The sequence below is a fragment of the Ictalurus punctatus genome, chromosome 10 (assembly GCF_001660625.3).
Source record: "Ictalurus punctatus breed USDA103 chromosome 10, Coco_2.0, whole genome shotgun sequence".
In the NCBI taxonomy this organism is placed as follows: domain Eukaryota; kingdom Metazoa; phylum Chordata; class Actinopteri; order Siluriformes; family Ictaluridae; genus Ictalurus; species Ictalurus punctatus.
The window spans coordinates 24,442,239-24,469,528 of NC_030425.2; the positions used below are offsets into that span (position 1 = coordinate 24,442,239).

General features: G+C 36.5%; 2 protein-coding genes across 4 annotated transcripts in view; both read right to left on the minus strand.

Annotated features, from left to right (window-relative positions):
• LOC108271069 (uncharacterized) overlaps nt 1–13,245 on the minus strand; it is a 31,467-nt gene extending 18,222 nt beyond the window's left edge. For both annotated transcript variants that reach the window (XM_053683129.1, XM_053683128.1), the window contains exons 1-15: nt 11,054–13,245; nt 10,621–10,714; nt 10,203–10,344; nt 10,012–10,111; nt 4,976–5,053; nt 4,762–4,884; nt 4,277–4,316; nt 2,607–2,707; nt 2,403–2,463; nt 2,051–2,269; nt 1,772–1,910; nt 1,530–1,680; nt 667–783; nt 420–542; nt 193–232 (exon numbers count right to left, since the gene is read on the minus strand). In XM_053683129.1, the coding sequence (XP_053539104.1) occupies nt 193–232; nt 420–542; nt 667–783; nt 1,530–1,680; nt 1,772–1,910; nt 2,051–2,269; nt 2,403–2,463; nt 2,607–2,707; nt 4,277–4,316; nt 4,762–4,884; nt 4,976–5,053; nt 10,012–10,111; nt 10,203–10,344; nt 10,621–10,699 (1,513 nt within the window). In that variant the 5' untranslated portion in view covers nt 10,700–10,714; nt 11,054–13,245. The remainder of the gene's footprint in view (nt 1–192; nt 233–419; nt 543–666; nt 784–1,529; nt 1,681–1,771; nt 1,911–2,050; nt 2,270–2,402; nt 2,464–2,606; nt 2,708–4,276; nt 4,317–4,761; nt 4,885–4,975; nt 5,054–10,011; nt 10,112–10,202; nt 10,345–10,620; nt 10,715–11,053) is intronic.
• Nucleotides 13,246–13,557: 312 nt separating this feature from the next.
• On the minus strand, nt 13,558–25,839 carry LOC108271070 (adhesion G-protein coupled receptor G5). Of its 2 annotated transcripts, XM_017478308.3 has the most exons (15): nt 25,610–25,839; nt 24,044–24,128; nt 23,559–23,759; nt 23,254–23,428; nt 23,018–23,168; nt 22,532–22,648; nt 22,290–22,412; nt 21,432–21,480; nt 20,056–20,162; nt 19,787–19,911; nt 19,083–19,351; nt 18,460–18,565; nt 18,024–18,304; nt 16,737–16,877; nt 13,558–16,601 (listed from the first exon to the last, which is right to left on the minus strand). In XM_017478308.3, the coding sequence occupies exons 2-14, from the start codon at nt 24,114–24,116 to the stop codon at nt 16,750–16,752; spliced, it is 1,905 nt and encodes a 634-aa protein (XP_017333797.1). In that variant the 5' UTR covers nt 24,117–24,128; nt 25,610–25,839; the 3' UTR covers nt 13,558–16,601; nt 16,737–16,749. The 2 variants fall into 2 exon arrangements, with proteins under 2 accessions (XP_017333797.1, XP_017333796.1); XM_017478307.3 differs by having other exon boundaries at nt 13,558–16,877.
• Between the last annotated feature and the right edge of the window lie 1,451 nt (nt 25,840–27,290).

Genomic DNA, 27,290 nt, shown 5'->3' on the forward strand with positions numbered 1-27,290 from the left:
CAAACATTGTGTTTCTGCGATGTTCCTGAGCTGCTGTGAGTCACCCTGACAATCCTGTACGATTAATTCAGATTGCTTTCTACTTCACTTGTTAATGTGGAAAAGAAAATTGAGGGCACTTTGTTTTGACTGAGGAACACCAATAACAAATAACAAATAACACTTTACAGCACTTGACAAAATCCTACATACCTGATTCATCATAGAACTGGCATGAAAGGTTATGGTTTCCCTATGAAAATAACCACAAGGACATAATAATAAAAAAATAATAACAGAACCCTTTCAGAGTTTTTCACATGAAAGTGATTACGTGAATAACATGTGAAAGTGCATTTCAACCTGTTATGCTCTGAATTTGCAGGATCCTAAGAATGACAAAACTATGATCTGAAAAATATATACAGACTAACACTTACGGGTTTTATTTCACTGCTGTTCACTGGAAAATTGATAACAAGTCGATTGGACAAGTTCTTGATCTCATACCCAACAGTTTCAACACGAATGACTTTGGACATCAGCACAATGTTCGGGTCATTCTGTAAAAAAATGTGCAGAAAAGAAACTTGTTTTGACTTATATTTGGGGGAAAAATATTAACTCGAGCATTCAACAGAAATACTCATTATTTAAAGAAATTATGAAGGTTTACGTGAAACTTACTGTAAACTGTTGAGCAGAGCGATATGTCAGTACACCAACTTTGCGCTGCTCCAGTGAGACATTTAGAAAAGGTTCAGTAGGGATGAATACCTCTATGGGCGGATCATCATCAGACACCTATCAGACAGTAAAGAGATATTATTCAGATAAGATGCCATATGTTTAAATACTTTGAAATGAAAGATCTTCATTATCTTAGTTGGTTTAATTGTCAGATATATCTATGCTAACATTCCTAGCCTGTTAATCATTATATCATAGCACAATTGGATTCTCGAATCTGATCATTTTCTTTAACAGCAGCTTTGACAGTATTAACAACTGCAAATCGCACACTTATATCAAAACACCCGCTCTAATACGTTATAGTTTCCATAGAAACTCATTCACATGTATGGCAGATGCTCCACATAATCTAATGCTACTAATAAACATGGTGTTCAGTTACAAACAAAGTGTATAATTGTTGCTATGGTGAAGTTTTCTGTAAGTAGGTGTTTATTTAACATTTACTGAAGCAGCCTCCAGTGTCAGAGCTTTTTGACAGTTAATAAGTTTTCTGTCTTCTGGACAGAGAACTTTGAAGTTCCAAGTTTCTTAGTAACATCACCAGCTGTGTTTGTTCTTGTTGTTGTTGTTGGTCTTATTAATTTAAGGATACAGAATAAATAATGGCTGGTGATGGAAAGACTATTTAAAGCTGTTATAATGTAAATGATAACAGGAAATAACTTGTGTCTTAGACATTACATAACATTAAATTGAACCATAAATGAATGAAAAAAATATATTTTCCTATAACTGCATACTCTGTTGTGTTTAATTCCTTATTTATTTTAGAATCAGCTATAGCTGAGTGTTACCTTTGGAGCAGAGATCGTTACACGCCCGTGATCCCTGGTGTTCATCTTATCCATCTTGACTACAGTCATATTAAAGTCCTCGTGCTCATAGGTTTTGTTTGGCCCGTCAAACTCTAAGTTGATGTGCTGATCGATGTACTCTTTCTCTGCCCTGTGTTGCACAGACATCAACATTCTTTCAGTTTAAATTTATGGATAAATACTGATCTGAGCAGTGTATCTGAATTTGACCGTTTTCTTACCTGATGTATGTATCTGAAGCAAATGATTTATTACACATATGTTGTACTTGTTTTAGCCTTATTAAGTCCATGTTTGGGATGAATGCATTCATTTCATCTGATTCACACTTTGTGACATTACATGTGGTATTTGTATCACCTAAATTTTATTTAAAAAAAAACAAAAACAAAAAACACTGAAAACACAGTGAATCTTATTAACAATTATTATATAATTGAACTGTTTCATCAAAAGTAAGAAATTGCAAACTTACTCAGGAAATTGGAATTGTGACTTACCCGTGTTGAAGACCAGCTGTGTCTTGTTTTGACCTGTGATTGTATTATTTTGTACCAGGTCCATTATGATGTTCGCACCAGTTATGTTTGTGGTGAGATTGAAATAAGTGCACTCTACATAACACCGGGAGTCTCCCCAGTTGCAGAATGATTTATTAAGGCTCTCTGCAAATACCAGTTCTGTGCTGTTGTAGAAAAAATAGTTCTCTGTCCTATTAGCTGCATAAAGAGAAGAAATAAATAAATAAATAAAGCACAGTTGAGGGGTTAACACTGTAGTATAAGGATAGAAAGAAAACAAACAAATAAATGAATTTGGTGCATGCTGAGAAGAACAACAGAAGTTTACAACCTAAGTAACTAATAGAGGATTGGTTTTTCTGCTCCAGATTTTCAATTTGTGACATGTTACCCTGAGAGAGAAAGAGAGAGAGAGAGAGAGAGAGAGAGAGAGAGAGAGAGAGAGAGAAACGTAGACAGAGAATACATATTTATTAGCAAAACTAAAGCATAACTAGTTTACTCACTTGATTTCTGATATTAATTCAGTGCTTACCAGAAGTACAGAGTAAGGGGTCATATGATCATGTGAACCGTTTACAGTGTTGCTGCTGTTCTCCAGGTTGGTGAAAGACCCCATGTCATTCCAGTCATCCTCTAATTGGGACAAAATAAGAATCTGTACTTAGTTTTTCATGAACAGGTGCCAACAGGTAGGATCTTGTGTGTACACATAAGAACAAGATGGTCATAGACAAATAATGTTGTACACTGAAGCATTTTTCATGAGATGAAAGTCAGTTGGGTTTTTGTGATGTTCCTGAGCAGCTGTGAGTCACCCTGACAATCCTGTAATGTTAATTCACAGTCACCACTGTGTCAGGATGCCTTTATTGCTTTCTACTTCACTTGTAAATGGAAACACCAAAGCAACCACCAGGGGCCACATAACAACCGCCTAACAACACCCTAGCAACCAGTTGGAATACCATAACAACCAGATAGCAATATCCAATCAAGCCCATGGATTATCATAGCAACACACAAGCAACACCCTAGCAAGCACGTGGTTTTCATGGGACCCACCTCGCAACACCCTAGAAACCTAATGCAATATCATAGCAACCACCTAACAACACCCTAGCAACCACCTGGAATATCAGAGCAGCCATCGAACATGTTAACAACCCACTGGAATACCATAGCAACCACCATGAAACAGCCTAGCAACCAACCTGTTTAGCATAGCAACCACCTAGCAACACCCTAGAAACTAAGTGTAATATGATATCACCAGGCAACATCCTACCAACTAACTGAAATATTATTGTAACCTCCTAGCAACACCATAGCAACCAGTCAGGATAGTATGGCAACCACCTTGGAACACCTCAATAATCCAACAGGCTTACCATAGCAGTAACCTAGTAACATCCTAACAATCAATTTGCAAATAGTAGCAACCACCTAGCAACACCCTAGCAACCAACTTGAATATGACAGCAACCACCTAGCAACCAACTGGGATAGCATAGGAACCACCTAGGAACAACCTAGCAACTAGCTTAATTAGCATAGCAGTAACTTAATTAGCATGTAACTTATCAGTAGCTTAATTAGCATAGCATTTTAACCTTTAAACATAGTGTTTACAATTTGAACCTTTTTAACCTTTTATCATTTACATACTTAACTGTTAATTTTCTCTAACATTATATAATCAATGACAAGGTGTTTATCCATGAACTTTAACCTTCTAGTTTAGTAACTATTATCAGTTATTCACTATCCAAAGGGAAACTAGTAGGACAAGTAAGATAGGCTGGTGAAGAGTATGGGGAGATCAAGTCTAGCCTGATTGAAGCGTACAGTTTTTTAAAAATAGCATTTGAAGGTGTATGTTTTTAATTTGGCATTTAATTGAAAGTATTTGTAGTTTCATTCTACTTTTATTTATGGTTTATTTAATCATTTTAAAACTCATTAAATTTCTTTATTTTTCTTTATTTTATTCTATTTTTAACACACACAACTTATATCCTTATGTTTGTATTTACATTTTTTTTACTTCACCTTTCATATTATAAATAAACATTTAAAGCTCACAAATTCATAACAAAATAACAGTTTACAACTTTACAATTTAAGTTGAAAGTTAGATGAAATGTAACAATTTGGACCTAAAAAATTAAAACTTTGCAGCACTTGAAAAAAAATCCCACATACCCGTTTTATCACAGAACTGGAATGAAAGGGTATCGTTTCCCTATGAAAATCACAGAATTAAAAAAAAAAATTATAAAATAATCCTTTCAGAGTTTTTCCCACATGTGATTATGTGAATAATATGTGAAACTGCATTTCAACCTGTTTTGCCCTGAATGTGAGATCACATGTAACAATAAATAAATCATGTGGGAATATAACATCTAAAAATATGAAACCAAATGAAGTACATAATAATAATGTAAATAATAATGTAATAATAATGTGTGAAAATAAAATAATCATGTATTTTTAAAAAGACATCACATGTGAAAATAAAAACATGCCCTACATGTGAAAATGTGAAAATAATTCAAATGAATAAAAATGAATGAAGCATGTCTAAAATCACAGTTTATCTGACTGAAGATAGTGCCGTAAACCTGGATACAATCTTACAGTTGCCAAAACTATGATCTGAAAAATATATACAGACGATCACTTACAGGTATTATTTCATGACTGTTCACTGTAAAGTTGACAACAAGTTGACTGGACAAGTTCTTCATCTCATGCCTGACAGTTTCAACGTGAATGGCTTCAGACTCCACCACTGGGTACAAGTCATTCTGTGAAAACATGCAGAAAAGAGATATCGATTTATATTTTTGAGAAAATAAAAGGTTGAAATAAGACTCACTATAAACGGTTTACACCAACTTTGAGCTGCTCCTCTGGGACATTCAAAAAATGTTCAGTAGGCATGAGTACATGAAAGGGTGGATCATCATCAGACAGCTATAAGACAATAAAGACAGATATTGGTCAGATTAAATGCCATTCACATAAACTATTTGAAATAAAAGATCTTCATTATCTTGGTGATTTTAACAGTCAGATATTTTTTATTACTAATATTCCTACCAGCAAATGAATTATTATAACAGCATTTCTAGTACAGCAGATCACATGTTTATCACGTGTTTATATTAATGCGCTCATTCTAATACGTTATCACTTCTATAGGAACAACTCACAGGGACTTGTATGGAAGACACCCCACATAATCTAATCCTACTAAAAAACATGGCATTATTTAGCAAACAAAAATATATAATTGTTGATACGGTTTTCTGTATGTAGATATTTATTTAACATTTATAGAAGGATTCGTGACAGTCAGTAAGTTTTGGAAAAGTCTTCTGTATATAGTACTATGAGTTCCCTTTCAAAGGGAACTTCGACGTTGCATTTAGCATAACAGTACGGGAAGCGCCTTGTGTAAAATCATGCCTCTACTTATAGGCCTGCCATGATCAGGTGACGTGGCAATTAAGCGCGTCGCATGATATATATATGGCACCTGTGAACCACACCGCCAGCCTTATTATCTCCAGCGAGACTGCATGTCTGTTGTTTGTGTGACAAAAAAGGTTTCATTTCTACTCTATATTTTCTCAAAATCTCTAAACTTTTCTATCCCTTTTTTAGAAAAAATAAAAAGAAAAGAGAGGGAAATAATGAGCGAGAAAGATTTCAGAAAGTGTGTTACGCCTTGCTCCCGTTTCATCACGGGAGGAGACGGACACGCTTTCTGTGTGAAATGTTTGGGCATAGAGCTTGCGACAGCAGCCCTCAAGGGGTCTGACTGTCAGCATTGTGAACATTTCACGATTAGGCAGCTTCGCTCTCGGCTCGCTCTCTTCTCGTCTGAAGGGAGTTGGGTTTCAGAGCCTCGCAGATCTGGGCTGGCCGCTGCCGAGGCAGCCAGCCGGCTAAGGTCATGGGGTTCTTGTATGGATTTGGAAGAGGAGCCGGAGACGAGCGCTGCTCTGTCTCTTGCTCTGACTTCCAGGTTCGGCTCTCCGCCTGACTTTAGAGCTCGCGTCGCGACTCCTCCTTCCCCTATGGAAAGCCAAAACAACCTCGCTGACTACGAGGAGTCGGTAGAGGGTGCCACTGCACCAAAAACCGACAGCAGCTCTCAAGCATATAAAGATCTGTTTGATGTGATCACTAGGGCAGTTGAAAAGTTGAATATAGGCTGGCCCGAGGAAGAGGAAGTGGCTCGTAGCAGGCTGGATGAGCACTTCCTCTCCAGTGAAAATAAATATAAATCTCCCTCACACTGCAGAAAACTCCCCTTTTTTCCGGAAGTGCATGAGGAGATATCACGCTTCTGGAGAACACCATACACTAGCCGTGTTTATAACCCCGCGACGTCTGATTGCTCAGCCGTCATGGCGAGTGAGCAGCACGGCTATGTAGCAATGCCAAACGTGGAGGAGGCGCTTGCGAGCCACCTCTCTCTATCAATCGCAGGTAATTTAGGGAGGCTAACTTTACCTTCTAAGCCATGTAAGGCCACCTCGGCATCGGTGGGTAAGGCCTATGCAGCAGCGGGTCTTGCTTGTGGGTCACTGCATACAATGGCAGTGTTGCAGGCCTACCAAGCAGACCTGCTGAGGAGCTCGATATTGGGGAGGAAATTGGGCCCGAGGCAGTGGCAGAGCTGCGCCGTGCCACAGATTTATTAACTCCCCTGTTAAACCTTCCGGCCTGTTAATGTCAAGTTAATGCCATCACCGACAGGTTTCGCGAGGCAAAACAGCAAACAGTGGCATTCAGCCAGTTCCTTCTCCGTCGTGTTGAGTTCGCCCAGGCCTCCATGATTGGAGCCCGGGCCAGCGCTAGTGTGAGGGAGGCGCAGAAATCCAGGGGGACCGGGCAGCCACAGCCACAGCCTGCTAAGAGGCCTGATCTAAGAATGTCCATAAAAGCAAAGCAGGCTAGGAAGGAACGGTCCTGATGGGCCACAGAGGGACGTATCAGGGGACATGAGGTTGTCAGGGCAGTTAGCCCCCAGTGCTACTGTAGGGCCTGCCCTGGCCAGGGCCATTCCACGTTTTCAGCCTTCTCTGGTCAGCAAGCTGTCACAGGGAGACGGAAATCTGATGCTTTCCCTCCAACGAAATGTGGAAAAGCTAACATCACTGAAAGACCATTTGGCAGCGTGGAAACTACTGCCAAATGTGTCTCCATGAGTTCTATCTACCATAGAAAATGGTTACCGGGTCCAGTTCAGAGCTCGACCCCCCTCGGTTCAGAGGTGTGCTCACCACAGTTGTCAGCACAGAGCAGAGCCCAATGTTAGCGCAGGAAGTAAGTTCCCTTTTGGACAAAGGGGCCATAGAACTTGTACACCATTCCCTAAGGGAGGGAGGGTTTTACAGCCATTATTTCCTGGTCCACAAAAAAGATGGGAGTATGTGGCCAATTTTAGATCTGCGTCATCGGAACCGTACTCTTCGGACATACAGGTTCAAGATGCTGATGCTCAAACTTATCGTGCCACAGATTCAGTCCGAGGACTGGTTTGTGACGATAGATCTAAAAGATGCATATTTCCACATAGGAATATCATCCAGTCACAGGAAGTTCCTCAGATTTGCGTTTGGAGACAACACGTACCAATTTCGGGTTCTTCCCTTAGTGCTAGCTTTATCCCCTCGCACCTTCACAAAGTGCATGGATGCTGCTCTGGCTCCCTTGCGACTCCAGGGCATCCGTGTACTGAACTACCTGGACGACTGGTTAATTCTAGCACGATCCAGGGAACAGGCGGTTCAACATCGAGATGTTGTTCTCGCCCACATGAGGAGCTTGGGGCTCAGGTTGAACCTCAAGAAAATATGCTTTCTCCAGTGCAGAGGACAACTTTTCTAGGTGTTATATGGGATTCTACTACGTTGAGGGCATTTCTATCCCCAACACGTGTAGAATCGATCCTATCAATTTTGAGCAAGATAAAGCTAGGTCCGGGCATCCCCTCCAGTCTCTATGAGAGACCGTTGGGCCTTATGGCAGCAGCAGCCAACGTCATACCGTTGGGCCTATTACACGAGACCGTTTCAGTGGTGGCTGAAAAGTCGGGGGTTTCATCCGAGGATGAAACCTCTGAGAGTAATCAGTGTCACGCGACGATGCCTACGTGCTCTGAGTATTTGGAGGTGCCCACAGTTTCAAGCCTCGGGTCACACTCTAGGGGCGTCTCCTTACCACAAGACGGTAATGACAGACGCGTCCCTCACGGGTTATATGGCTGCCCAGCTCACGGTCTTTGGAGTGGCCCTCATCTGGAGTGGCATATAAATCGCCTAGAGATGCGGGCCGTATTCCTAGCACTGACATTATTTCTTCCTCAGTTGAGAGGTCACCATGTGCTAGTTGTGTCGGACAACACAGCGGTGGTCTCATATATCAACCACCAGGGAGGGTTACGTTCACTCCCCCTGTTCAGGCAGGCACAATTAATCCTTCTCTGGGCAGGGGGAAAGTTCTTGTCAGTGAGTGCAATGTGCATTCTGGGCAGCCGGAATGTAGGGGCAGACATCCTGTCAAGGCAGGGTCTGAGGCCCGGGGGTTGGAGGCTCCATCCACAAGTGGTGGAGTCCATATGGCGGCGGTTCGGACAAACAGAAGTGGATGTGTTCGCCTCCGAGGAGACAACACACTGCCCGCTTTGGTTCGCCCTCAATCCTCCAGCATCATTGGGGCTGGACGCCATGGTGCACACGTGGCCGAGGTCACGTCTATATGCTTTTCCCCGATTGCTCTGCTCCCACAAGTTCTAGTGAGAGTTCGCCATGACCGTCTACGTCTGCTGCTAGTAGCACCTTATTGGCCAGCTCAAATATGGTTCTCGGAGATAATTTCCCTGCTTGACGGCACTCCTTGGGAGATTCCCATCCGCAGGGATCTACTGTCTCAAGCTGGAGGGCTGATTTATCACCCTCGGCCAGAACTATGGAAACTGTGGGTCTGGCTCCTGAGGGGCACCAGCTCATAGATTCTGGTCTCACAACTGAGGTTGTAGAGACCATGTTAAACGCTAGAGCTCCATCCACAAGGAAATTGTATGTGCTCAAGTGGCGGCTTTTTGTCTTGTGGTGTGAGGAATGTCAGCTAGACCCAGTGAACTGCGCAATAGCTACAGTCCTGGAGTTCTTACAGGAACGTTTCTCAGCAGGGTTGGCTCTTTCTACAATCAGGGTTTATGTGGCTGCCGTTTCGGCCGGCCACGCCCCTGTTGATGGAGCCTCTGTGGGGCAACATCCTCTAGGTTCATGCGTGGTGTCAGATGGCTGAGGCCCATCTGCAGGCCGCGCATACCTTCCTGGGACCTTTCTGTGGTCTTGGAAGGTCTGTCAGGGGTGCCATTGAGGCCTTAGAGTCAGCCTCTGAGAAGCTTCTGACTCTAAAGGTAGCTCTTCTACTGGCCCTGACATCTCTCAAGCGAGTGGGAGATCTACAAGCTCTCTCTGTTGCCCCTTCCTGCCTTGACTTTGCCCCTGGATTAGCCAAGGCCTTCCTGTATCCTAGGCCGGATTATATTCCTAAAGTGCCTACATCGGCTGCCCACCCTGTGGTGTTGCAGGCTTTCTGCCCTCCTCCGTTCCTCACACTTTATAGCTGCTATAATGTAAGTTATGTATAGTTTTCTTGGACATTCCACAACACTAAATGTAAGTATAAATGAATAAATAGTATTGCACATTTCCAGTTGTTGGCGAATTGCTGTTGTACTGTATAAGAGAAATAAAAGACTTTAATATAAAAGACTTTGTTGTGTGCTGTTATAAACATATGCTGCTATTAAAATAAACCTGGTGGTAATCTCTTATTTTCCTCTAACAGCACACTCCATTGTGTTTTATCCCTCATTTAGTTTAAAATCAGCAATAGCTGAGTGTTACCTTTCGAGCAGAGATCTGAATGTTAAAGTCTTCTAGGGCATAGGTTTTGGTTTCCCCATCAAATGGTAAGCTGATGGAATCCATATACATTCTCTCTGCCCTGTGTTGCACAGACATTGACATATCTTTTAGTCCAAATTTATGGACACACATTTGTATGAGAATGTATTTCAATTTTACTGTTTGCTTACCTGTTGTATATATTTGTATCAGTATTATTTGAGGCAAGCAATTCAGTACACATATGTTTTATTTCCAAGACATTAGAGTTGGATGATGTAAATATTTCATCCCGTACACACTTTGTGACATTACATGTGGGCTTTCGCTCAGCTAAAGATAAAGAAAAAGACAAATATAATGAACCTTATTAACAGTTATCAAGTAATTTAGCATTGTTTCAAAAATATATAATAATATAGAATTGTCAAAAAAGTATTGTTTTGACCTTGTACCAGTTTATAGATAGAGATAGATACATTATTGATAGATTTACTTTATTGTCATTATTATCTTAGTTATCGTAGCTGTGCATTTGATGATTTGATGTAAGAAATGCCACATCTTTATTAAAGTCTATTTAGGATGAAATTAAAATTGTAATTGTACCCTGTTCTCTTGATATATTAGAGCCATCATCAGGAATGGCTCCAAAGTTCAGCAGAACCATAAAGTAGAGGAGCTTCATATCAGCAGCTCTCTGCTATGATTAGACAGATTGATAGATGGATATCTTTAGTAGAGATAACACATAATAGTATACAAAGACATTAAATTGCACTGGCTCGACTTAAGACAAATTTTGGAGAAAAAACCCCACCAAAAAACAGAACAAATACTTTAAGAATTAAATAAATACATTAATTACAATAATTACAAAATACAAGTGAAATTTTATGAATTTTACAAATTCATCCCTGTTTCTGTGGACACTGATAAAATGGAAGAACTATCTATCTGAAGAATTATTCATGTCTCATATTATTATAAAAAATAAACACCTCAGGCTCATACAAATCAAAGTTATAAATTGTAAACTTACCTAAATCTTGTCCAAAACCAAACAGCTCAGCTGGATAGATGGTGATGTCTCCTATCTATTGCATGTTTCCTACCTGTTAATGCATGTTTACCTCTTATTCATTTGCATACACAAATACCAGCACATCAGATACGGATATGTGCGTTGCTCCAAACATCTGGGATACAATGCCTCATTTTATAATACTGTGTGGTTTATTCAAATGTGTCTTGGCTTTCTGTCAATGATACTGTTCTGTAGTATTACAATAATAATAATAATTTTTTTTTTTAGAAACAAGTACAGAAAGTAGTTGCATTTGCCAATTATGGAACTATTTGATGGGTCCTCGACCATAAATAATAAGTAATTTTATGTGTTTACAATGTATTAGTACTAATTGAAGTATACTGCATTGTAAAACTTTCCATGTTGTATGAATTAACATAGGGTTGTCCTATCATTTCTTCGTACATACTTACAAAATTCAAAGCAGCGATTTAGGTGTAAAACTATAACAAGACCCAACCTGTTCTTTTTAACAGTATGTACAGGTGTTACAATGTATTCATGTAAATGAAATATATCCAGCAAGTCCTGTCCTTGTATTAAAACTCATTTAAAAAATAAGAAGAGTGTAATAAATGCTGAAATGACATACATATTTGTGCTGAAAAGGTGTGAATCAGCATGCAGTTGGTTGTGAAGTAGATTGTGTGGAATAAAGTTACCACTGAGTGTATAATCCATGGACATAAGAAGTTATGAATGATACAGTAAGGTAATTATTATATTGTGTATAGTATATAGTATAAATCGGTCAGATATTTGTATTCTGGTGGGGACAGTTACAGCATTTAGATACATGAATAAATATATCTTAAGGTTGTTCATCCTGTTCATTCTGTTCACTTCTTTTTTTGATCCATACCATTTTTTTAAAACGATGAAATGATGAGACAATGATTGAAATGAATTGAGGCAACATATCATAAAGTGATTATCAATTATAATTGATTATAAATTGATTATCAAAAAAGTTCAGACAACTGGTGTGTAAAGTATAATTCATATTTATACTGATGTGTAAATAATTTAATATGCTCGCAAGAGCATTTGCCCATTACGCTGATACTTAAATTAGTTCTTCTCTACGTCATTGTTCATTCATTATTCTCTAATCATTATTTAGGATGTAGATCAGGCCTGCTCCAGATTGTGAACAAAGCTGATCACATATCATTCAGAGGCGACTAAACTGAATAGTATCGTATCGTAGCAGATTCAGTGGTGTCACCAAAGAAATCGTTGCCTTAACAATCATACCATTTCGTGTAGAAACCTGAGGTATAAACACAAAAATAAATAGATACAAAAATAAATACAGCTGCTCCCTTGAGTGTTCAACATGCCTTCAACATCGCAAACCCACACATATTGTTCTCCACCTTCTCTTAACTGCCTAAACCCCCATCATCCTTATCCCACGTTCACTCTTGCAGCTGATGATGGGAGAATAAACATTGCACAGAAGATCACCAACATTGTCATCCTTCAGTCAGCCAAGCAGGACCAAACCTATACACAGGTTAATAAGGAAGAAATGGCCACAATGATGACAAATATCTATGTAGCCTTCATCAGAACCACACACCTGCACATCAACTCCGGTCTACATTCCTATTAATACGGTTAATTTGCATGGATCAGTTAGAAATCTCTCGCCATCACATGACAGCTTCCAACTGGGGAGGCTGAAGGCTAACATGTGCTTTCTTCCAGAGACATGAAGCCACCCAATGGCATATTTTTTAACTGCTCCATCACAGGGCAGCTTAACACTCAGAGGAAAGCGCAATCTGCCCACCTCTGCATTCATGAACCCACAGACACCCATGATTGGCTAGTGTCTCTGTGATTGAGAGAGAGTATCCCATCCCTCCCACCTAGAGAGTGTGGCTAGTTTTGCTCCCTTGGCTCCCAGCCACAGATGGCTTTGGCATCGCTGGGATTCAAACTTATGATCTCCTGATAATAGGGCAAAAATGTTTCTGTTGCACCACTCAGGAGCCACGGCTCTGGTTTTTCCATTTTGTTTCATTCTTATCTTCATTTCATTCTGTTCAGATTTCCGTTGAGTGCGTTTTGGGGGAAACTCATACGTATTTCAATTTGATTCTTGAGGAACATATAACAATTTGAAATTGTTATATTACCCCCCCTCCCCCCCCCCCCCGAATATTAAAATTATTATTAAATGCATTAATACAATATTACAGGGGGGAAATACGTATTGGACGTGTCAACATTTTTTTCAGTAAATATATTTCCAATGAATATATTTCTACTGTATAATTGTACGATGAAATTTGGAATGAGGTTTTCTGGGACAAACCACCCCCCTAATCATGTGTCTAACACCAACACAAATGAATACTTGATTACAATGTTTATGGCAAAAAATATATATGAACAAATACAAATACTCACATCATACCATATTCAAAATAAAGTGGAAATTCTGATTGTTTTTTCTGTTTTCTTTTATTTTTCCAATTAAAAATTGTATTTAGACTATAGTTTATAGTGGACTGATTAACTTTATGTTTATGAAATAATTAAATTCATATTCACATCCCTAAGTGAAGTTAATGTCCAGTATGGCCAGCAGGGGGTGCTCAAAGAACATTAACTCAAAGAATCAGGGTTTGAATCACTATAATACTGTATCAGAGAATCACTTTAACACAGTATAAGAGAGCTGTATAATCATATAAAAATGAATATACAGTGTGATCACATACACAACAAAACATTTTCTGCTAGTTTAAGGATAAGGGTACTTTATATGTAAACCAAAAATATCAGATCAGATCAGTCTGCTCAAAAGTAGAAGTGATGAAGAATTAATAAGTACTCAGTTTAAAAAATATTGGATCATTTTACATACTATATGTCCTCCAAACCAAATGTGCATTATTTACAGTCCCCTCCAAAATAATTGGAACAGCAAGGCCAATTCTATACTTTGAAGACATTTGGGGTTGAGATCAAAAGATGAATATGAGACAATAGATCAGAATTTCAGCTTTCCTCATAGTTACATTTGGATGTGTTAAACAACTCTGAACATAGCATATTTTGTTTGAACCCACACATTTTTTAAAGTGATCAAAAATATTGGAACATATATTGGACCGATAGATGTTTCTAGCTGCCCAGGTGTGCCCTATTAAATTGATTTTTTAAAGAATTAATAGCTCTGCCTGTCTACTCTTGGTTTGAGCCCAGGGTTTCGCCTGTGAAGACTGCATTTGTTGTTAAAAAGGATAAACCAACATGAAGACCAGAGAGCTGTCTATGTGAGAAAAGCAAGCCATTTTGAAGCCTAGAAAAGAGAGAAATCTATCAGAGCAATTGCACAAGCATTGGGCATAGCCAATGCAATAATTTGGAATGTCCTGAAAAAGAAAGAAGCCACTGGTGTAACAGTCATGGTTGGTCCGCCAAGGAAATGAAGAACAGTTGATGACAAAAATTGTGAGAACTATGAAGAAAACCCCCCAGACAACAATTAGTGATATCAACAACCTGCACGGGCAGGGGTGAAGCTATCACAGTCCACTATTCAAAGAAGACTTTAAGTGCAGAAATATAGAGGCCATACCACAGTATGGAAGCCACTCATGAGCAGTAAGAATCAGAAAGCCAGATAAACAACGAACTACAGAGATGAACCACAAAAGTTGTGGAACTAAGATTAACATGTGGAGAGAAAAAAAATGGTCCAAAACATACAATCTCATCAGTCAAGCATGGTAGTGTTATGACTTGGGCTTGCATGGCTGCTTCTGGAATGGGTTCACTAATCTTTATTGATGATGTAACTCATGATCATAGCAGTAGAATGAATTCAGAAGTCTGTCTTCCAATTTACAGAGAAATGCATACAATCTAATTGGGAGGAACATCATCATGCAGCAAGACAATGACCCATAATGCACTTCCAATACAACAAAGGTATGAGAACCCATGTGAGGATATGACCTTACCAAGAGATAGAGTAAAGAGGGAGAAAAGAAAAGAACCATGTACTGAGCCTTGTGGGACACCAGTGGAGAGTCTGCGGGGAGCAGATGTGGATCCCCTCCAGATCACTTGGTATGAGTGGCCTTCCAGGTAGGAAGCAAACCACTGCCATATTGCACCATGAATTCCGAGACTCATGAGGGTGGACAAGAGAGTCCTGTGGTTGACTGTGTCAAAGGCTGATAAAAGGTTGAGAAGGATGAGGACTGATGACAGTTTGGGTGATCTAGCAGCATGTAGCTTCTCAGTGACAGCCAAAAGGACTGTCTCTGTGGAATGTGCCACTTTGAAGCCAGATTAGTTAGGATCTTGGAGGTTGTTCTGTGAGAGGTAGAGAGACAGCCCCCAAAGGGGCTGTGGCCCCCACTTTGAAAACCACTGTCCTAGGGGACCAGGAGGGCGGTAAATGACTATGATGAGAAGGTTGATCGGGGAGGTAACTGTAACTGCATGGAATTTTAAGGATGAAATGAGACAGAGAGAGGTGTGAAGCACTATCTCCGATTACAACAGCAGATCTGTACCACGACCCTGCCAGTTTCTCATGGAGTGTGAGAGAAAGCATAAGCAAAGGATAGAGCAGCTGGTGTAGCGGAGTTCTGTGGAGATATCCAGGTCTCAGTTAGTGCCAGAAAGTCAAGAGAGTAATGGGAAGCTAAAACTGAGAAGAAATTAGCTTTCTTTAAAGTAGACTGGCAATTCCAGAACCCACCTACCACTGCTGTTTGAGACTGAGACAGCAGAAAAGGGTAGATGAGGTTACTGGTAGTACTGGTCTGAGAGTGGTGACAACAGAGATAGATTTGAGGCATATGTCTAGTCAGGAGTGAAGTTAGTGAAGATAGGGCTGAGAGGGAACTGGTAACACTTAACTGAACAAGAAGAAATAAACACTACTAAACTTGATACTTTATCTAAATTTATGCTTCCAACCGCTACAGCACACTGAATTTTGAATTAGATATAGCTTCAATCTTAGTAAGCCCTGCCCACAATTCACACCTTAAGGGAGATTGAAATTACTCTTGATTAACCACCTGAGAGAACTAATTAGTTTAGACACAAATATTTCCAATCAAAATTACAGAATCAACAATACTATACAATACAACAACTTTAGTGGCAAGAATCTCGATCCAACTGAATCAAGTAGATAGTACACAAAAGTCAGAATCCTACCTTACCAGTAGGGAATAAATTCAAGATCAAGATAAAGCACATGGATATGCAAGCAAATATTAAGTGTTATTTACTTTAACAGTACTGTTACAGTAATTTTGCTTACCTAAAAATTGAGTGTTCATCACCAAAGGTGCCATGTTTTAAGTTGTTTAACACATTTAGATGTATATATGAGGAAATGAAAGCTGAAATTCGTCTCATATTCATCTTTTGATCTCAAACCCAAATGTCTTCCATGTATAGCAAAAACAATAGAATTGGCCTTGCTGTTCCAATACTTTGAGAGGGGACTGTACTTCTGAAAATGAAAAAAGGGAAAGGGAAAAAAGTGAAATATGATCAAATAGGTTTTAAATAACTTGTGTAACTTGTTGCAGTTCTTGTATTGATATCTATCAGTATATGATATATAACCACATCACCAGTAACTGACATTTAATATCTGATCAGTGGGTAAAGCTGCTTTCATAGGTCTTGACTTTAGTACTAGCTGGTTCGGACAGAGTTGAGGTTTGTGTCTTGAAATCCCTGTCCTTCTTCATTGTCCCATAGAACCACAGGAAGACAAACAACCCTGGATATCAACAAGATAAAAATGAATGTTATTCACCCTCACTGAAATCACTTCCCCCTTTGTGCTTTCCTAAAAATATCATACAGCGGTTTCAGTGGCCACCATCCTGATGTCAGGTCAGTGAAAACATTTTTTGTATGACTAGCATTAATGTTTAAGCATAAAAAATTTGTTTTCTGCCAGGCAGATTACAAACATCCCAGTTTGCACAGAACTTCAGGTTGTGTTAATTCATAGCTGTCTAGAGGGGATAGTTTTATCACTGAGAAGACATGCAGATATTTTCTTACAAGTATCAAACTGAGAAACTAATTCTTTGAAAACAGACTTTTTCAGAAATTGGTGGGTTAGATGATCAGTTCAATGCATATGTATCATATGGCAAAATTATACACATTGGTTTGTGTTGTGCATTAGCAAATGTTATGCAATTAGGATATAATCAACATTACATTTTTAGGCAGCCAGTTTAAGGCATTTTATAGGAAATTCTATTAGGAAAATATAGGATGAAAATCACCTCCGAATGGTTTCACACTATTACTGTAGTCTCATTATCCTGAAAACCTTATCCTGATTTCTGTTGCTCTTTAGACTATTTGTTGTATTCAGTGCAGCATGGGTCTAAACTATCTTAATTTCATTAAAAACTATCTTAATTTTCTTAAAAAATGTAATACCTATAATTAAAAGAATGGGCCAAACTCTGAATAAAGTAAAATGTCAGCAATATTGCTTAATTTTGTTCATGAATTAAATTTTCTATAATAATTATAATATTTCTATAATAGAAATTTCTGCAATACTTTCTATTTTCTAATCTGGTCTTCAACCATATTTTATTGTTTATTGTTTATTGTTTTCATTCAATATTGCAGACAAGAATGGTATAATTTTTTTCAAAGACATTTGAAGATTTTTTTAATTATTGATTTTTTTTCAACTTATAATGTTTTATCCTTTTCCCCATGACATTTATATAAAATAAAAATTCATATATCATTTGTTTTAAAATCATTAAAAAAAAACCCTCACAAATGAATGTATGAAATGGTTAATATAAGAAATAGAAATCAATAAAATGTTTAGAAACTTTTTTTTTTTTTTTTTTTTTTTTTTTTTTTTTTTTTTTTAAGATATCAGTACCTTGCAGGGTGTTGCAGATACAGAAGAGGTATAAAATGGGGTAGTTTGTGTATCCTGAGGTGAATAAAGCCAAACCCCATGTCATTCCCAGCAGGACAGTCAGGCCCAGGACAGTGCAAATGTCCTTACGAGACAGAAGCTTACTGCCTTGGACATTCAAGCAACGCATCTTAAAGATTTGATTCGTCACTGCCACCAGAATAGATGTGTTGAACAGGATTGTTAAGGAAAAGTAGGGGATGTTCATGCCATACAAAAGGTAAGGGTCAGTAATCCAGCAGCTGTGGTACAAATTGTACATGTTGAAGATCAGACACCAAAAGTAGACATTTATCATAAGTTTATTGTAATGCAGCATGTAGATTTTTAAAATATTTTATGCTACAAATTGCAAGCTGTTTTTTTTTTTTTTTTTTTTTTTTAAAGGTTTACTTACAATTGCGTTGTTTCGTTTGTGCTAGATAAATGTATTTGCGTGGTGCCATAAAACGGTTTACTACCATACACACACAGACTTCCTCCAACAATGACAGCAGGCATTCCTGTAAAAAAAAAAAAAAATCCAGAAACTCATGTGTGCTGTACACTCACTGATCACTTTAATAGGAACACCTGTATACCTGAACATTCATGCAATTATTCAATCCGTCAATCATGTAGCAGCAGTGCAGTGCATAAAATCACGCAGATACAGGTCAAGAGCTTTGGTTAATGTTAATTGTCTACAAAAGCAGAAGACCACATCAGATCCCTCTCTAATCATCGAAGAGCAGGAATCTGAGCTACAATGGGCACATACTCGCCGAAACTAAACAGCTGAATATTAGAAAAATGGTCTTTGGTCTTTTTCCAATCTTCTACTGTCCAGATTCAGTGAGCCTGCATTGCACTGCTGCTACACGATTCACTGACTGGATAAATGCATGACTGAACAGGTGTATAGGTAATCCATATAAAGTGGTCTTTGAGTGTAAGTGTATTATAATTTTAATTAAATAGACATTATTATTGGGCTTATATGACATTGTGTTTTGCAGTTAGACCACATGGATTCCTCACCCCATCCAAACAGCGACAGCTTGACCATGTAGTGCTTGACGTAGGTGTTGAACACTTTGATTAGAAGCAAGTACAAGTGTATGGCTTCAATGGCCATCCAAGAGAAACAGGACAGGAGGCTGTACTGTATTATCACCGCTATTATGACACACACAGTGTCTTGAGACCAAGTGGCTCCCCATTCGATTAACAAGAAGCTGGTGTTGAGGAAGAACAGGGCTACACTCAAAGACACATGGATACGGATGGAATTGCTTCTATTTGGGCTCCTGTAAAAACAGAGCATATATATGTTTGGGTTGTATTTGTGTATGCTGTTGAATTTTATATACAGACAGGTTACAAATTAAAGCAAAAACAGATTGATCTGTTATGCAGGGGAATGTGGGGGAATTGATTTATTTTCCTAGCATGGTTTGGAGTCTCTTGTCCATTCAGACTGATCACCTTCTGGGTAGTCCAGATCTACTGTTCATCCTTCTGTGACACTCTTGACATTAACTGTGTAATCCAATATCAGGGTTTTTGATCTACCATAGTATCTTAGTTCCAATATCCCATTTCAAACAGAACAGCATCAACAGCATCAATTTCAATGTAATTGATTATAGAAACTGCTAGAATATTTAAAATACATTTAAAAATATTTGCTCTTAGCCAGTTAAAATGGATCATTGGTATATCATCACATTTATAATACCCACTTCATGAAAACGTAGAGGAAGATGGTGACTATTGAGAAAAACGATGAAAAACTACAACCTATATAACTCATATAGGACAGGATTTTCCACTGCTGAGGATCAATTTTCAACACGTTCATGTCAACCTAATAACACACACACACACACACACACACACACACACACACACACACACACACACACATGCAGTCAGATAATACAGATTTATTAGCAAAACTATAGTATAACTAGTTTACACACTTGATTTCTGATACTAATTCAGTTCTTACCAGAAGTACAGCGAAGGGGGTCATATGATTGTATGAGCAGGTTACAGTGTTGCTGCTGTTAAAGTTCTCCAGGTTGGTGAAAGACCCCATGTCATCCCACTTTTGCTCTATTTGGGATCGAATAAGAATCTACGGTTAATTTTAACCTAATAGCCACAAGCAGGTAGGATCCTGTATGTGTACACATGAGAAGAAGACAATAAAAAAAAGAATGTTGTACACTTTTGTTGGCAGTTTTCAAAAGACTGATATGAGTAGAGTCATACAGGTTGCTGTGATGTTCTCGAGCTGCTGTGAGTCACCCTGACAATCCTGTACTATTAATTCAGATTGCTTTTTACTTCACTTGTTAATGTGGAAAGAAAAACGAATGCACTATGTCTTGATTGAGGAACACACCAGATATAACGTTCTACATTTTTGCAATATATTCTCATTTGCATTTTCTGCTTCAGTCCAAATGACTGAATATGAAGCCAAGCAATTTCAGATAATATGACATTAACTATGGAAAAGCTCCAAAATCCTGTCATATTAAGCAGCCGTACATTTTAAAGCATAGTATTTAGCAACTACTAACTGTTATTCACTATCTAAAGTAAAGTAGCAAAGAGAAGCTAAGAGTTTGGAAATGTACGTTTTGATAAATAATTTTTAAAAAAGCTGATTACACCCTTATAAAAAGCATTTTTTTCTGTCTTGGTATTTAAAGTTTTATCTTATTTTTATTTCAGTATCTTAAATTTATTTGAATGAATTATTATTAAATAATTGATTGATTAATTAATTTATTTATTCGAATAAATAGAATAAATTATTTACAAAATTCATAAAACTTTTAATAGTTATTTTTCTTTAAGTAAAAAAATATTATTATTATTATTATTATTATTATTATTATTATCATTATTATTATTATTATTATTATTATTATTATTATTATTATTATTATTATTATTATTATCATTAAGAGTTACCATTAACCTCCAGCATGAGTAAGCTCTCTCATAGTGTGCAAACCTTTACAGTATTTTTTTTTCTGTAAGGTATTTCACCTAGTATACGAGGTAATCTTGTTAGTTTTAACTTGGCAGGTGTATTATCATATTTATTACCAAATATCATTCAAATTATAAAGCTTATAGAACACTCTTTATTTCATCATAACCAACTGACCATCACTACCAACAATTTACACACCTCATTTTGTATAAACCTTACAAATTAAGATTAAGTTTAAAAGCAGTGTAACCATTTATACCTTTTCTTGTGACTTTAATCCAGAGATCATTTTGTCATCACTGTTGGTTCTCATAACTATTGCACCACCAATAACAAACTAAAACATTGCAGCACTTGACAAAAATCCTACATACCTGGAACAGCATCCACATCGTAGAACTGACATGACAGAGTATAGTTTTCCTGTGAGAATAAACACAAGGCCAGAATTAACAAATTGATTAAATAATCCTTTCAGAATTTCTCATGTGAAAGAGCATTTCAACCTGTTAGACCCTGAGGTTGTTCGTATGAATTCAAGTAAACACATGTACCATCATGTGATCAATAAAGACCACATGTGGCAACAATTTAATCATGAGAAAATCATGTCTGAAAAATGAAACCATGCGCACTACATGTGGAAAAAGTAACACGTGAAAATAAAGGACCTGTGTGTAAAAGCAAATTTGTAACTAAAAACACATGCACTACATGTAAAAGAGTAGGATGTAAACAAATTAATTATATGTTACAATCACATGTGCAAATAAAAGCTCATGTCCTGCGTGTGTAAAAATCACACGAACAACAACAAGACAAAAAAAAAAAAATCACATGAACCATGTGTAAATATCACATGAAAATAAAACATGTGCACTACTAGAAGAATAAATGAATCATATATAAACAATCACGTGAAAAATAAAACATTATGACTTACACATTAAAATACATGATTCGTGTGCAAAAATCAGGAGTGAACATAAAAAAACATGCACTACATGTGTAAAAATCCCATCTCGCAAAAATGAATCGTGTTAAAATCAAAAAAATTATTTTCACATGTAAAAAATAAGAAATGCGCTAGATTTGAAATGAAACACGTGAAGAGTCTCAAAACTAGGGGTGTGTCAATTTGATCTGTGAATCATGTGATCATTCTCAGGAGAAAATTTGAAAGTTCTGATCCAAAACAACGATCTGAAACATATATACAGGCGATCACTTACAGGTATTATTTCACGACTGTTTAATGTAAAGTTGATAACAAGCCGTTTGGACAAGTACTCCATCTCCTGTCCGACAGTTTCAACTCGAATGACTTTGGACTTTAACACAGGGTACGAGTTATTCTGTGAATATGTGCAGAAAAGAGATATAGATTTAGATTTTTAGGGAAACAAATGAACTCGAACGTCCAACAGAAACGCACGTCATTTAAAGTGATTATGAAGGTTTATGAAAGACTTACTATAAACAGTTGAACAGAGGGATAGGTCACTATACAAACTTTGCACGGCTTCCCCGAGACACTCACAAAAGGTTCAGGAGGTATGAATACATCCAAAGTCAGATTATCACCAGGCACCTATCAGAGAGTAACGGCAGATATTAATCAGATCAGATGCCATTCACTTAAACACTCTGAAATTAAAGGTCTTCATTATCTTGGTAGTTTTAATCATTAGATGAATTTATTATTCCTACAAACACAACATTAAATGTAATTATAAACAGGTAAAAAAAAAAAGTATGACATGATGTTCTTTCCCGTATTAGAAACTGATGGGATAATGATTGGCAAATTGCTGTTACTTGAAATAAAACAATAAAACAGGGTGGTAACAATATCTTGCATCACACCACCCTGTAGTGAATTATTTTGCTATAACAAGACACTCCTAAATGTTTTATTCCTTAGTTATTAATTAAGATGTACATATGAGGTGAGTGTTACCTTTGGAGCAGAGATCTGTACAAGCCCGTGATCTGTGGTGTTCATCATATCTATCTGAACTACAGTCATGTTAAATTCCTCTAGGTCATAGTTTTTGGTTGTTCCATTAAACACTAAGCTGATGAGAGCGTCAATGTAGATTTTCTCTGCCCTGTGTTTTGACATTGACATATTTTTCAGTTTCAATCTCTGGACACAAAATGATTTGAGCAGTGTATTCAGTTTTTTTTTTATACCTGATGTAAACGTTTTTAACGTAACCATCTGAAGCAATCAGTTCAGAACAGAATTTTTTAATTCGTGTTGGTCTTTTTAAATCATTCAAGTCGTTAGAGTTGGATGACTGAATGATCAATTCACTTATATCCTTTGAGCGACACTTTGTGACATTACACGTGATGTCATGCTCACCTAAAGACAAACAAACAAACAAAAAACACAGAAAACAACGAGCCTTGTTAACGGTTATTAAATCATTGAACTGCTTCATTAAAACCAAGAAATTGCTAACTTGTTCAGGAACATTCTAATTGGTGCTTACTTATTTTGAAGGAAAGTATTTTAATTTGATCATCGAGGTATTCTACCACACTTGTTTTGTTGATTACAGCCGTTATGTTTGTGGTGAGATTGAAAAAAGTGCACTCTACATAACACCCGATGCCATCCCAGGTGCAGAGTACTGAAGTAAGGTCCTCTGTAATGTTCAATTCTCCGTTGTTGTAGAGAAAGTTCCCATTAGCTGCATAAACAAAAGAAATAAAGTTACACTGTAGTATAGAAAGAAAGAAAGAAAGAAAGAAAGAAAGAAAGAAAGAATGCAAACAAAGGAAAAAAGAAAAAGAAAGTTTGTTTTGTTGTGATACACATTTCCACCCTTAAAATAAAACATTTGCAATAATACTAAAGAAAATATGCAAAAAGTTGTCTTAGTTGTGCATTTGATAATTTGATGTAAGAAAAACACTATATCTTTATTAAATTCTATTTAGGATGGAATTAAATAATTGATTAAATGTTCTGTACTTGTCATAGGACATTGATCATCATCAGCCATGATGCCAAAGATCAGCAGAACCATAAAGTAGAGGAGACTCATATCAGCAGCTCTCTGTTAGTAATAGATAGATTGATAGATGGATTACTTTAGTAGAGATACACATAACATTGTGCAAAGACAAGATATGAATTAACCCTTGTTAAGTCCTTATGGACTTTTCTGTTTTTTTTTTTTTTTTTAAATCATTTTGTCTGTGTTAATGCAAACAGCATCAATTTTGCAAAAGCTGGGTATTTGTATTGGAATTATAATATTTAATTTGCTTCCATGAATCTATTTTAAACTAGGTACACAAAATAGTTACACTCAGGACCTTAAGGACAAAAACATCCCCATTGAAACCCATTCAATCTGCAATATTTAATCCCCGTGATGTTTAAGCATAAAATCATACATTCTGTGTTAATAGGCTTTTATATTGTTGAGAAGGATTCAAAACATTGAATTTTTATAAATGCTTCTACAATGTGTAAGTATTTTCTCAGGTTTAGCTTCTGGGGAAAATGCATGCTTTTAATTACTTTTTTTTATTATTCTGCTGTATTATAGAGCACTGCAGACCATCTGAATAAATGATGCAGCTATAACTGTGTGGGTGTGTTTGTATGGATATCAGAGTTGTGGTTTGTATGAGTTTACTGGGCATTTTATGTGAGTGAACAGTTTTAAAGAAAGAAATGATATCGTAATGGAAATCGCAAATCTCTCCCCATGTATACGAGTCAAAGAAGGTCACCGAGCTTTGAAGATTTTTGCACTATGTAAAAGAAACCGGCGTGTAAAGGGTTAAAATTCTGAAAATGAATGAATGCTTGGTAATTATGATCAGAACTGATGCTGGTAAAAAAAATCGAAGTCAGTGAAAGTGGAAAAAATATTAATATATAATATTTCTATGACAGTTTTTGGACGTGGACATTTTTATCCTCTATGGACCCGAGCGTAACTTTATTTAATTGACGCACAAGGGTTAAAAGAATGGAATTAAAAGATCATGGCCTGGCTTATTAAGAACAACAAGAATAGTTTAAAAATATATAAATACAGATTACATTATATATATATATATATATATATATATATATATATATATATATATATATATATATATATATATATATATATATATATATATATATATATATATATATGAATCTGTGTAATTACAGATTCATTGCTGTTTAAATATGATAAGATGGAACAACAAGAATAGTTTAAAAATATATAAATACAGATTACATTTATATATATATATATATATATATATATATATATATATATATATATATATATATATATATATATATATATATATATATATATACATGAATGAATCTGTGTAATTACAGATTCATTGCTATGTAAATATGATAAGATGGAAGAACAATACATCTAAGAATTATTCACCTGTCTCATATTATTATGAAATTTTATTCTTGCCATTCTCCATGAATAAATCAATCAGCCTCATACCACTTAGTTCATGAACACTTCACACTCACATAAATTAAACTCATAAAGCACAAACTTACCAAAATCTGTAGTCAGGTGAGGTTAGATCTCAGATATCATATAATATGTGAAAATCAGGTTCACTTTCTATAGAAATAATTAAGTTACTTAACCTAACCAGCTTAACTGGAAGGATGATGATGTCTCATTTCTGTTGCTTGTTTTCTACCTGTTATAAAGCCACTTATTCATTTGCGTACATAAATACCACAGCATCAGATATCTGCAATTTCGCATTGCTCCTCCTATCCAGGATATAATGCCTCACATTGTAATATCGTGTGGTTTATTCAAATGTGTCCTAGCTATCAATGATAAACTATCCTGTAATATTAACACATGTTCCATATAAAAAAAACAAATACAGAAGGTAGCCACAGGCATCAGTGAGCAAACTATGTGATTACACCAATACAGGTGATAAACTACAAGTAATTCTGTGTTTAAAATGTAGTGATGCTAATGTAAAGCTACTGCATTATACAACTTTCCCCGTCACATAAATGAACATGGGTTCCTTGCATCAAAATACAAATAAATTCAAAAGCACAGATTAAAGTGTAACACTATTACAAGACACATTCTGTTCTTATTCTTGCAAAAGTATTACAGTCAAAAGTTTGTGGACACCTGACTGAAATGTTTCTCATGATCTTAAAAAGCTTTTGATCTGAAGGTGTATGATTAAATGTTTGAAATCAGTGTTGTAGACTAAAATATAATTGTGTCGACGTATTCGTTTCTTTCATTCGAAAACTAACATTTTATTTACAAAAATATAACTGTGCCGACGTATTCGTTTCTTTCATTGTAAAACTGACATTTTATTTACAAAAAAAAACTTTTTTTAAACGGACGACTCGGAGTGAAATATTCCGAAAAGCAGCTGATAAGAGTCCAGCGTCGGTGGGAACTCCTTTAATACTGTTTAAAAAGCATCTCAGGGAAATTCCTCAAGAAATCGGGTGAGAAAATACCAAGAACACATTTCTGGAAATTCTAGACAAAAAGGGGGTCTACTTTGAAGATGCTAAAATATTAAATTATTTTGATTTACTTTGGACTTTTTTTTTATCACAACATAATAATTCCCATAGTTCCAATTGTGTTACTCCAGAGTTTTGATGACTTTATTATTTTTCTAAAATGTGGAGGAAAAAAATTTAAATAAAGAATGAGTGTCTCTAAACTTTTGACCGGTAGTGTATATGTAAAGGAAATATATCCCACGAAGACCTGTTAAAACTCATAAAAGAGAGCAATGTACACAAGGTTGTGCCATCAAATGTTTTAATCAACCTGCAGTTGACTATAAAATGGATACTCCATGGACATAATTTTTTTAAAAAAAGCAATACAAAGCTATAAAAAGATCAATATTGTGTATAGTATAAAGTGACTGTATCTGATATTCATATTCTTGTGGGGGCATTTACAACATTTAGATATGAGTGAATACATTGTCAATTTGTTTATCGTTTCAATTCTTTTATATCTGTTCCCTTCTTTTTGTTCCATACCATTTTTAAAAAATGATGAATCAATTTAAAAGGTAAGATTGAAATCAATCATTGCCTCAATTCATTTCAGTTGTTTTGCTTGATTTATAATTAATTATGATCATAAAAGCAAGGACAACTGGTGTGTAAAATATATTTCATATTTTGAAACTGATGTGTAAATCAATTAACAGGATAGCAA